General features: G+C 44.6%; 1 protein-coding gene across 1 annotated transcript in view; it reads right to left on the bottom strand.

Moving 5' to 3' along the window:
• Window positions 1-12,281, bottom strand: part of LOC146351023 (guanylate cyclase 2G-like) — an 82,290-nt gene that overhangs the window by 57,147 nt on the left and 12,862 nt on the right. The window contains exon 2 of the mRNA XM_084845668.1: window positions 8,885-9,233. Coding sequence (XP_084701794.1) covers window positions 8,885-9,197 — 313 coding nt within the window. The 5' untranslated portion in view covers window positions 9,198-9,233. The remainder of the gene's footprint in view (window positions 1-8,884; window positions 9,234-12,281) is intronic.

The raw sequence follows: 12,281 nt of genomic DNA, 5'->3' as shown, positions 1-12,281 counted from the left end.
TACCTTTCCTGCCGAGGCGGTACCTATTTATCTACTTGCAATTTCTTGCTTTCGAACTGCTAGGTTGGCAGAAGCTGGGACTGAATACGGGGGCTCGCTCCGTCACGCAGCACTCGGGTCTCGAACTGCTGTCCTGCTGACCTTCCAGTCTGCAGTTCAGCGTCTTAACCACTAAGCCACCACGGCCCCCTTTAGGACTTTACATACATGAAAATTAACTGGGAACTAAGTTAAACTAACTCAGTCTTGATATAACCCAATATCTGCAGGAGCACCAGACAGATAAGGGACAGTAACCACACAGGTTGAGTGATTTTTTTTTCCCCATCCAGTGAAGTGATATCACCAACACCCTGGACAATACATATGGTGGGAAGGCACCATTGGTTGGATCTACTCATAGGTATAAACAGGTGATATGTGGGGAGGAAACCCTGCAATGAGCTGCAATATCTGATAAGCTACTTAGAATGAAAGCTCCACCTGTGTCATTCTTTTCTCGCTGAAGACATGGAATTCTGCTCTTTAGGTTTGAGAAAGATCCACAGATAGGGACTTATGTAATTAATTATGTTGGGAAATAGCAGCAGCTGCGAATGAAATGTTCATTCACAAAGGAAGATAATCTGGAAATTACCAACTCTCAAATATGTGAATAAAGGATTATAACCCAACTAGCCCCTTCTACTGACACAATAGCTTCTGTTCATGCAGTGGGGAGGAGATTATTTGCCCTCCCACTCAAAATATGTTCCATATTATTGGGGAACCCTATGGAGCAGATTTGGGGGCTGCAGAGGGAGGAGAGGAAGGGAAATGCCCTTTGTGCAAGCAGATGATCCGCTTGTGCAACATTGGATTTCACCCGAAGTGCTTTACTCTCCAGTACTGCTGAATATTCCCCTTCATGCCTAGGGATGTCAGAGAATTTCGAGACGGATCTCGGTGAGGCCGAATGCCAGTGCATTCGGCCCCCCGAAATCCATCGCGTAATGAAGCCCCCATCCCCCCACCCCATAAAAGGCGCGCAAAATGGAGCACTTACCTGCTCCCGTCTGCGCTGCTTTGCGAATGGCGGCCGTCCTGTGGCCACCATTTGCTTCCTGTGATAGGCTACGTAAATGCTTACATAACCTATCACAGCTAACACAGGGACGCCATTTGCTTACGTAGCCTATCACGGCAGGGGGGGGGAACCCAGCGTACGCAAATGGCGGCGGCTACCGCCATTTGTGTATGCTGGGTTTTTTTCCCCCCTGCTGTGATAGGCTACGTAAGTAGTTACGTAGCCTATCATGGCGGGGCGGGGGGGGGAACCCAGTGTATGCAAATGGCAGCGGCTACCGCCATTTGGGTATGCTGGGATTTTTCCCCCTGCCGTGATAGGCTACGTAAATATTTACGTAGCCTATCACGGCTCAATACAGGGACGCAAATGGTGGCGGCTACGACAGCCGCCCTTTGCATCCCTGCAGGGCTGCCCAGCGGCCAGATGTCTGGCTGCGGGCGGCCGGCAGGATTCCAGGGGGGAGGACCGGATTGCCTCCCCCCGTCAAGGATTCTGGGGGGAGGGACGGAGCGCCTCCCCCCCACCGCAGACTGCCCGGCGTGGAGTCAGGTAGGTGTTTCGTACATCCCTATTCATGGATCACTTCCTTGTTGTGACGAAGGGGCTTGCGTAACTCAGTGAAGCCATAAGCTATGCCATGCAGGGCCACCCAAGACGGACAGGTCATGGTGGAGAGTTCTGACAAAATGTGGTCCACTGGAGAAGGAAATGGCAACCCACTCCAGTATTCTTGCCAAGAAAACCCCATGGAACATATCACAAGGCTAAAAGATATGACGCCGGAAGATGAGCCCCTCAGGTCGGAAGGTGTCCGATATACTACTGAGGAAGAGCAGAAGGCATTTCCAAGTAGCGCCAGAAAGAGTGAAGTGGCTAGGCCAAAGCCGAAAAGACACTCAGCTGTGGATGTGTCTGGTGGTGAAAAGAAAGTCCGATGCTGTAAAGAACAATATTGTTTAGGAACCTGGAATGTCAGATCAATGAATCAAGGTAAGCTAGAGGTGGTCAAACATGAGATGGCAAGACTGAACATCGACATCTTGGGAATCAGCGAACTAAAATGGACAGGCATGGGCGAATTTAATTCAGGCGACCATTATATCTACTACTGTGGGCAAGAATCCCTTAGAAGAAATGGAGTAGCACTCATAGTCAACAAAAGGGTGGGAAAAGCAGTACTGGGGTACAATCTCGAAAACGATAGAATGATCTCAGTACGAATCCAAGGCAAAGCATTCAACATCACAGTAATTCAAGTCTATGCCCCAACCACTGATGCCGAAGAAGCTGAGGTTGATCGGTTCTATGAAGACTTACAACACCTAGAACTAACACCAAAAAAAGATGTCCTCTTCATCATAGGGGATTGGAATGCTAAAGTAGGAAGTCAAGAAATCACTGGGATAACAGGCAAGCATGGCCTTGGTGTACAAAATGAAGCAGGACAAAGGCTAATAGAGTTTTGCCAAGAGAACACGCTGATCATAGCAAACACTCTTTTCCAACAGCACAAGAGGTGACTCTACACATAGACATCACCAGATGGTCAATATCGAAATCAGATTGATTATGTACTTTGCAGCCAAAGATGGAGAAGCTCTATATAGTCAGTAAAAACAAGACCTGGAGCTGACTGTGGCTCAGATCATGAGCTTCTTGTTGCAAAATTTCACTTAAATTGAAGAACGTAGGGAAAACCACTAAACCATTCAGGTATGACCAAAATCATATCCCTTATGAATATACGGTGGAGGTGAGGAATAGTTTTAAGGGATTAGACCTGATAGACAGAGTGCCTGAGGAACTATGGACAGAGGTCTGTAACATTGTTCAGGAGGCAGCAACGAAATCCATCCCAAAGAAAAAGAAATGCAAGAAAGCCAAGTGGCTGTCTGATGAGGCTTTACAAGTAGCTGAGGAAAGAAGGGAAGCGAAAAGCAAGGGAGAAAGGGGAAGATATATCCAACTGAATGCAGAGTTCCAGAGAATAGCAAGGAGAGACAAGAAGGCCTTCTTAAATGAACAATGCAAAGAAATCGAGGAAAACAACAGAATGGGAAAGACTAGAGATCTCTTCAAGAAAATCGGAGATCTCAACAAGGGAACGTTTTGTGCAAAGATGGGCATGATAAAGGACAAAGAAGGCAGGGACCTAACAGAAGCAGATGAGATTAAGAAGAGGTGGACCGAATACACAGAAGAACTATACAGGAAAGATCTGAATGTCCCTGATAGCCATGATAGTGCGGTCACTCAACTGGCGCCGGACATCCTAGAGAGTGAAGTCAAGTGGGCCTTAGGCAGCATTACTAACAACAAAGCTATCGAAGATGACAGTATTCCAGCTGAGCTATTGAAAATCCTAAAAGATGATGCTGTTAAAGTGCTGCACTCAATATGCCAACAAATCTGGAACACTCAAGAGTGGCCACAAGACGGGAAAAGGTCAGTTTACATTCCTGTTCCAAAGAAGGGCAACGCCAAAGAGTGTTCAGACTACCGTACAATTGCGCTCATTTCACATGCCAGCAAGGTTATGCTCTGAAAGATGGGAGTACCAGACCACCTTACCTGTCTCCTTACCTTACCTGTCTCCTGAGAAACCTGTACGAGGGTCAAGAAGCAACAGTAAGAACCGGACATGGAACAACTGATTGGTTCAAAATTGGGAAAGGAGTACGACAAGACTGTATATAGTCGCCCTGCTTATTTAATTTATATGCAGAGTACATCATGAGAAATGCCAGGTTGGATAAATCACAGGTTGGAATTAAGACTGCCGGGAGAATTATCAACAACCTCAGATATGCAGATGATACCACCCTAATGGCAGAAAGCAAAGAGGATCTAAAGAGCCTCTTGTTGACGGTGAAAGTGGAGAGTGCAAAAGCTGGTTTGAAACTCAACATTAAAAAAACTAAGATCATGGCATCTGGCCCCATCACTTCCTGGCATATAGATGGGGAAGAAATGGAAGCAGTGACAGATTTTATTTTCTTGGGCTCCATGATCACCGCAGATGGTGACTGTAGCCATGAAATTAAAAGACGCTTGCTCCTTGGCAGGAAAACTATGGCACAGCTAGACAGCATAGTAAGAAGCAGAGACATCACCTTGCCAACAAAGGTTCATATAATTAAAGCTATGGTTTTCCCAGTAGCAACATATGGCTGTGAGAGCTGGACTATAAGGAAGGCTGAGCGCCGAAGAATCGATGCTTTCGAACTGTGGTGCTGGAGAAGACTCTTACGAGTCCCCTGGACTGCTCAAATCAGTCAATCCTAAAGGAAATCAACCCTGAGTGCTCATTGGAAGGACAGATACTGAAGCTGAAGCTCAACTATTTTGGCCACCTAATGCGAAGAGAAAAGTCCCTGGAAAAGACCCTGATGCTGGGAAAGATTGAAGGCAAAAGGAGAAGGGGACAGCAGAGGATGAGATGGCTAGATAGCATCAACGATGCAATGAATATGAACTTGAGCTAGGGATGTACGAAAGTCTTTACCTTTTTGTGGATTCTGTTCGTGGGGGGGGCGCTCCATCCCTCCCCCTGGAATCCTTGATGGGGGGGAGGCGATCTGGTCCTCCCCTCCGGAATCCTTGACGGCTGGCTCTGCTCCGTGGCGGCTCCGTGGAGCAGCCAGCCAGGCCAGGGCCATCTGCAGCCGGATTTCCAGCCGCAGACTGGCTGGTGCGGATGCAAATGGCGGCCGCTGTAGCGGCCGCCATTTGCTTCCAGCCAGGGAGCCATGATAGGCTACGTAAGTCTTTACGTAGCCTATCACGTCTGGGTAAAAAAAAAAAAAGGCGTACGCAAATGGTGGCGGCTACGGCGGCCGCTATTTGTGTTCCTTATTTTTCAACGTTTTAGTCTACGTAAATATTTACATAGGCTAAAATGGCGAATAAAAAAGCAACACAAATAGCGCCCACTAAGCTATTTGCGTTCCCCTTTTTTTCGCTGTAATAGTCTAGGTAAATATTTACATAGACTAAAACAGCGAAAAATAAGGAATGCAAATGGTGGCCGCCGTAGCCGCCGCCATTTGCGTACGCCATTGTTGTTGTTGTTGTTTTTTACCCAGATGTGATAGGCTACGTAAGTCTTTACATAGCCTATCACATCTGAGTAAAAAAAAAAAAAAGACCAGACTGCAAATGGCGGCCACGGCAGCCGGTTGAAAGACCAGCCGCTGCCGAAGCTGCCGCTGGAGCCACCGCTGTCCGGAACATACGCTCCAGGTAAGTCTTGTTCCAGGGGGGATCCATAGGGGGGAGGAGGGGTGACAGGCTGTTCTGCCACGGATTTCGGGGAGCCAAATGCCAGTGCATTTGGCCTCACTGAAATCCGTGGTGGAATTCTCCGCCATCCCTAACTTGAGCACACTCCGGGAGAGAGCGGAGGACAGGAAGGCCTGGTGTGCTATGGTCCATGGGGTCACGAAGCGTCGGACACACTTAACGACTGAACAACAACAACTGCTGAATATTAATAATATTCTTTGGTTTTCATGTATGTCCTCTGAATTGGACAGTTTCTTTCTTTCTTTCTTTCTTTCTTTCTTTCTTTCTTTCTTTCTTTCTTTCTTTCAACAAGATTATGGTCTCAATGATGCCATGAGCTAAACCGTGAAGGGACACCCAAGACGGGAAGGTCATGGCAGAGAGGTCAGACTAAATACGATCTCTGGGAAAGGTAACAGCAACCCACCCCAGTATTCTTGCCGTGAAACTAAATGGATCAATACAACCAGAGATATGTCGGTATACCATCGGAAGATGGGACTCCCAGGTCAGAAGATGGTCAAAATGCTACTGGGGAGGAACAGAGGATAAGTTCAACTAGCCCCAGATGTGATGACACAGCTAGCTCAAAACCGAAAGGATGGCTAGCAGCCGACGGTGCTGGTGGTGAATGACGAATCTGATGTTCTAAAGATCAACACAGCATAGGCACCTGGAATGTAAGATCTATGAGCAAGGGCAAATTGGATGTGGTTATTGGGGAGATGTCAAGATTAAAGATAGACATTTTGGTGTCAGTGAACTGAAATGGACTGGAATGGGCCACTTCACATCAGATGACCACCAGATCTACTACTGTGGACAAGAGGACCACAGAAAAAACGGAATAGCCTTCATAATTAATAATAAAGTGGCTAAAGCAGTGCTTGGATACAATCCAAAAAATGATAGAATGATCTCAATTCGAATTCAGGGTAAGCCATTCAACATCACAGTGATCCAAATATACGCCCCAACCACAGATGCTGAAGAAGCAGAAGCAGATCAGTTCTATGAGGATCTGCAGCACCTACTGGATAATACGCCAAAAAAAGATGTTATTTTCATTACAGGAGACTGGAATGCTAAGGTGGGTAGTCAAACGACACCTGGAATTACAGGCAAGCATGGTCTGGGAGAGCAAAATGAAGCAGGGCATAGGCTGATAGACAACTCACTAAGACAACTCACTGGGCATAACAAACACTCTCTTCCAACAACCTAAAAGATGACTTTATACATGGACTTCACCAGATGGTCGACACCAAAATCAGATTGACTACATCCTTTGTAGCCAAAGGTGGCAGACATCTATACAGTCGGTAAAAACAAGACCTGGAGCTGACTGTAGTTCAGATCATGAACTTCTTATTGCACAATTTAGAATCAGACTAAAGACAATAGGGAAGATCCACAGATCAGTTAGATATGAGCTCACGAATATTCCTAATGAATATGCAGTGGAGGTGAAGAATAGATTTAAGGGACTAGATTTAGTAGATAGGGTCCTGGAAGAACTATGGAAGGAGTTCGCAACATTGTTCAGGAGGCGGCAACAAAAAACGTCCCAAAGAAAAAGAAAACCAAGAAGGCAAGATGGCTGTCTGCTGAGACACTAGAAGTAGCCCAAGAAAGAAGGAAAGCAAAAGGCAACAGTGAAAGGGGGAGATATGCCCAATTAAATGGAAAATTCCAGAGGTTAGCCAGAAGAGATAAGGAATTATTTTTAAACAAGCAATGCACAGAAGCAGAAGAAGATAGTAGAATAGGAAGGACAAGAGACCTCTTCCAGAAAATTAGAAACATCAGAGGTAAATTCCAGGCAAAAATGGGTATGATCAAAAACAAAGATGGCAAGGACCTAACAGAAGCAGAAGAGATCAAGAAAAGGTGGCAAATATACGGAAGATCTGTATAGGAAGGGTAATAATATCGGGGATAGATTTGATGGTGTGGTCAGTGAGCTAGAGCCAGACATCCTGGAGAGTGAGGTTGAATGGGCCTTAAGAAGCATTGCTAATAACAAGGCAGCAGGAGACGATGGTATCCCAGCTGAACTGTTTAAAATCTTGCAAGATGATGCTGTCAAGGTGATGCATGCCATATGCCAGCAAATTTGGAAAACACAAGAATGGCCAACAGATTGGAAAAAATCAACTTATATCCCCATACAAAAAAGGGAAACACTAAAGAATGTTCAAACTATCGAACAGTGGCACTTATTTCACATGCCAGTAAGGTAATGCTCAAGATCTTGCAAGGTAGAGAATTGCCAGATGTACAAGCTGGGTTTAGAAAAGTTAGAGGAGCTAGAGACCAAATTGCCAATATCCACTGGAGAATGGAGAAAGCCAGGGAGTTTCAGAAAAGCATCTATTTCTGTTTTATTGACTATTCTAAAGCCTTTGACTGTGTGGATCATAACAAAATTGTGGCAAGTTCTTGGTGGTTTGGGGATACCAAGTCATCTTGTCTGCCTTCTGAGGAATCTATATAACGACCAAGTAGCAACGGTAAAAACAGACCATGGAGCAACGGACTGGTTTAAGATTGGGAAATGAGTATGGCAGGGTTGTATACTCTCACCCTACCTATTCAACCTGTATGCAGAACACATCATGCAATGTGCTGGGCTTGATGAATCCAAGGCTAGAGTTAAAATCGCTGGAAGAAACATTAACCATCTCAGATATGCAGATGATACAACTTTGATGGCTGAAAGTGAGGAGGAGCTGAGGAACCTTATGACGAAGGTGAAAGAAGAAAGTGCAAAAGCTGGGTTGCAGTTAAACCTCAAAAAAACCAAGATTATGGCAACCAGCTTGATTGATAACTGGCAAATAGAGGGAGAAAACGTGGAGGCAGTGACAGACTTTGTATTTCTAGGTGCAAAGATTACTGCAGATGCTGACTGCAGCCAGGAAATCAGAAGACAATTACTGCTTTGGAGGACAGCAATGACAAATCTTGATAAAATAGTGAAGAGCAGAGACATCACACTGACAACAAAGATCCGCATAGTTAAAGCGATGGTATTCCCTGTAGTAACCTATGGCTGCGAGAGCTGGACCATAAGGAAGGCTGAGTGAAGGAAGATAGATGCTTTTGAACTGTGGTGTTGGAGGAAAATTGCCTTGGACTGCAAAAAGATCAAACCAGTCCATACTCCAGGAAATAAAGCCGGACTGCTCACTTGAGGGAATGATATTCAAGGCAAAACTGAAGTACTTTGGCCACATAATGAGAAGACAGGATACCCTGGGGAAGATGCTCATGCTAGGGAAAGCGGAAGGTAAAAGGAAGAGGGGCTGACCAAGAGCAAGATGGATGGATGATATTCTGGAGGTGACGGACTCGACCTTGGGGGAGCTGGGGGTGGTGATGGCCGACAAGAATCTCTGGCATGGGCTGGTCCATGAAGTCACGAAGAGTCGGAAGCAACTGAATGAATAAACAACAAAATCTATTTTTACCTCTAAAGGGCTCAGAGAAAAAAACAAAGGAACACAAACCTGTTTTTCTGACACTTACTTCTGGCAACAGATGCTATGTAGTTGAGCTTTTCTTGGTGGAGGCTTTGATCTTTCGTGTTGTATCTCACCTTAGCAGTGATTGTAATATTGGCTTTGAGTTGGTTTTCTACAGATGTCCACAATTCCTCCATTTCACCCCAACTGAAAACATCACTTGAGCTTCCAAAGAGACCAACATATCTCCATCCAAAATACTGAAGAGTTTTATGCAGTACTTCCCCTATCATTTGCAGAGGGGAGACAAGATTGATATAAGTGTCATAGAGAAAGGAATCATCCAGCTTGGCACTATGGCCAACAAACCCAAACATGGGAATGTTCCACTGAGAAGCTAGCAAACCAGTAACCTGGGTGAGAAAAAATAGAAAGAACTCTATTAGTTAATAGTAACATTTAAAATGTAATGATTAAACCATAATTCATAGGATTTTCTTGTAGTTTACTGACCATAATGGTACATAAAAAGTATATTAATTCACTGGCATTAATATTTTAATCTACCCAGAAGTCCGTGTGTGTGTGTATAGTCTGTGAATGGGAAAACAACCACTATCCAGGACTTGATTCTAGATAAGCGTGAAAATTTGGCCTGTATCAGGGAGACCTGGTTGGATGAGGCTGGGGGAGTAAATCTCTCCCAGCTTTGCCCACCTGGGTTATCCATGTTTGTGGCATATGCCCTGGTTCAGAGGTTCTCTCAAATTGTATTGTCAGTATGTTGTGAGCATCGATCAACTGTCTACTGTTTACTGTGTAAGATTCTTCTTACACTCAGATACCATCTAGAGCCAGTTCAATACTTCACTCAGATATAGGTAATACAGAATTCTAGTTCTCAAGAAACACTCTCTCAGACAAAATTTTGTCTTTTGTCTTTTACTCCAAGGTAGCATAACAGTACTAAATACAAGAACTTATGCATGCATACATTCAAACCCATGAAAACATCTAATATTCTTAAACAAGGCTTCTAAGCAGAGTCAAGTACATTTGCTAATTCTCAACGATAATCAATATCATGCTTACCAGGTTGATTCTACAGGCAACACGTTGGAGAAGCTGATCCCAAAGGAGAGTTCCCACTGTTGCAAGTTCTGAGTCTCCTTTATATACCTTTTGGATGCTATGAAATATGTCTAAACTATTTTTACTACGGCTTATGTTTCTTATCCAAGAATTCCAAAGATAACCTTTCTACTCCAAATCTTCATATATCTAAATAGGAGTATCGAATTTTGAAGTTTCTTATCTTGATTAATGTGCATACCTACATACTTATCTAAGCATCTTAACTTCTCCTGACATACTACAGGTATGTTTCTGACACAATCTCATTCACTTGATATTTTCCTGTCTTGTGGGATTGTTTTTCTTACATATTTACTGTCTTCAATGAGGCCTCTCGGTAACTTATCCAATGGCCCATCTGACCTAATGACTTTACAATACTCTACTAATTGAAAGTCGTAAACCTAAATCTAACATTGACACCTCCTTATCCAGATTCCCATCTAAGCAATAAAAGGATCCTTTTCTAATTGCCTGGTACCTCTGGCAAACCTCAGAGCTAAGACATTTTTATTACTTGTGGGTCAGAAACCCATACTGGGTGATATTAGGCATCGGGATCCCATTTTTAATCCCAGAATTCTCTTACAGGCATTTAATTATAGAATTTCCTAATCGAGCAGCAGGGGTAAGATCTGTGGACTATTTGCTTGATCTGCCACATGTTGTAGCAGGCAAGACCTTGGGGGCAGAGAGGCAGAGTCACAGTGGTCTATCATGATTCTATCCCCTTGTCCAGGTATCCCATCATGCAGTCTTCCAGTTTTGAGTGTGTATCTGAAGCTGGAAGGATTCAACCTGTACTGGATGGGGTTACACTCTCCCTGAAATCTCAGGCTTGCAGTCTGGGTATGCTCCTGGATTTGGACCTGAACCTAGATGCCTGGTTCTTGGCAAGGGCCAGGATTGTGTTTGCACAGATAAGGCTAGTGCACCAATTGAACCCGTTCTTAGAGATGTCTGATCTGGCCATGGTTACACATGCCTTAGTTACATCCCATTTGGACTACTGGAATGCAGTCTACATGAAGCTTCCTTTGAAAACTGTCCAGAAAGTACAGCTGGTCCAGAATGCTGCAGCCAGATTGTTGACTGGCACCAGTTACAGGGAGCACATGACTCCCTCGTTATAACAGCTTCAGTGGCTATCAATCTGTTTCCAGGCACAATTCTAAGTGCTGATTATGACTTATAAAGCCCAGTATGTCTTGTGACCAAGCTACCTGAAAGATGGCCTTCTCCCATATAAGTCTGCCCAGGTTTTCAGATCTTTGGGAGAGGTCCTTCTCTTGGTAATGCCACCTTCAGAGGCACTGTGGAGGCGATGCCAGAGAGAGCCTTCTCGATCGCTGTTCCCAAGCTATGGAACTCCCTGCCAAGGGAGGTTAGGTTGGCTCCCTCTCTGCTGTCCTTCCACCAGCAGGCAAAGACATTTCTGCTCAAGAAGGCCTTTGGCTTGTAATATAGTCTGTTGGATTGGGTGCTGTATTTATCCTGCAACTTTTGATGTGTTTTTATGTGTTTTTAAAGTATTTGTTTTATTATTGTTTTTAATTATATTTTTAAAGTGTTTTTATAATTGTTAGCCATCTCGCGCACCATTTTCTAGGTGGAAAGGAGGGGTATAAATTGAATAAATAAATTGTGTGTGTGTGCGCGCGCGCGTGTGCATGCATGTGTGCATTTCATGTTCCCCAACCTCAGTTTCCCCCTCTGGCTCTGAAAAGGACTCTGAGGTAGAGGAGACTCCCTCCAGTAGCCCAACCCATACTATGCCAGGACTTTCCAGGCCAGAAGACATGGCTCTACCTGACTCCTTGGATGCAGAGGACATTCCCCCATTACAGCCTTCACCACCTCTGCCCTGTAGGAACCAGTGACTATGAAATCAGGGAATGGCCCTTTAAGAAACAAACTACTTCTCTGAGGGGATGGGACTAACTGCAAGTCTAGAGCTGCTGGCCTTTATCATGCTTCAAAGGCCTTTGACTGTTGCTGAGTCAACAATTCTCTTTGACTGAGTCTCAGCTGACTTGGAGTTGTCTAAGGTTCTGAAAGACCCTGCCTGGTCTCATTTTGTCTTGTTATTCGACAAACCATACCTGACCTGATGTGACCAGACTTGATATGATGAGATCTGACCTGATTTGATGTGACTGGACTTGACGTTACAGACTTGTCTTGACTCTGCTTTCTTGCAGGTAACCCGGCCTTGCTGGTTTTGGCAGCTCTGGGCACTTCAAATATATTCCTGAGCTTGACAGGAATATATATATATATGTGTGTGTGTGTGTGTGTGTGTGTGTGTGTGTAATTTTCTAACACTA

The sequence above is a fragment of the Heloderma suspectum genome, chromosome 3 (assembly GCF_057233095.1).
Source record: "Heloderma suspectum isolate Gila_16-S chromosome 3, 16-S_ref, whole genome shotgun sequence".
In the NCBI taxonomy this organism is placed as follows: domain Eukaryota; kingdom Metazoa; phylum Chordata; class Lepidosauria; order Squamata; family Helodermatidae; genus Heloderma; species Heloderma suspectum.
Note: the sequence above shows the minus strand (reverse complement) of the source record. Positions and strands in the feature narration are given on the sequence as shown.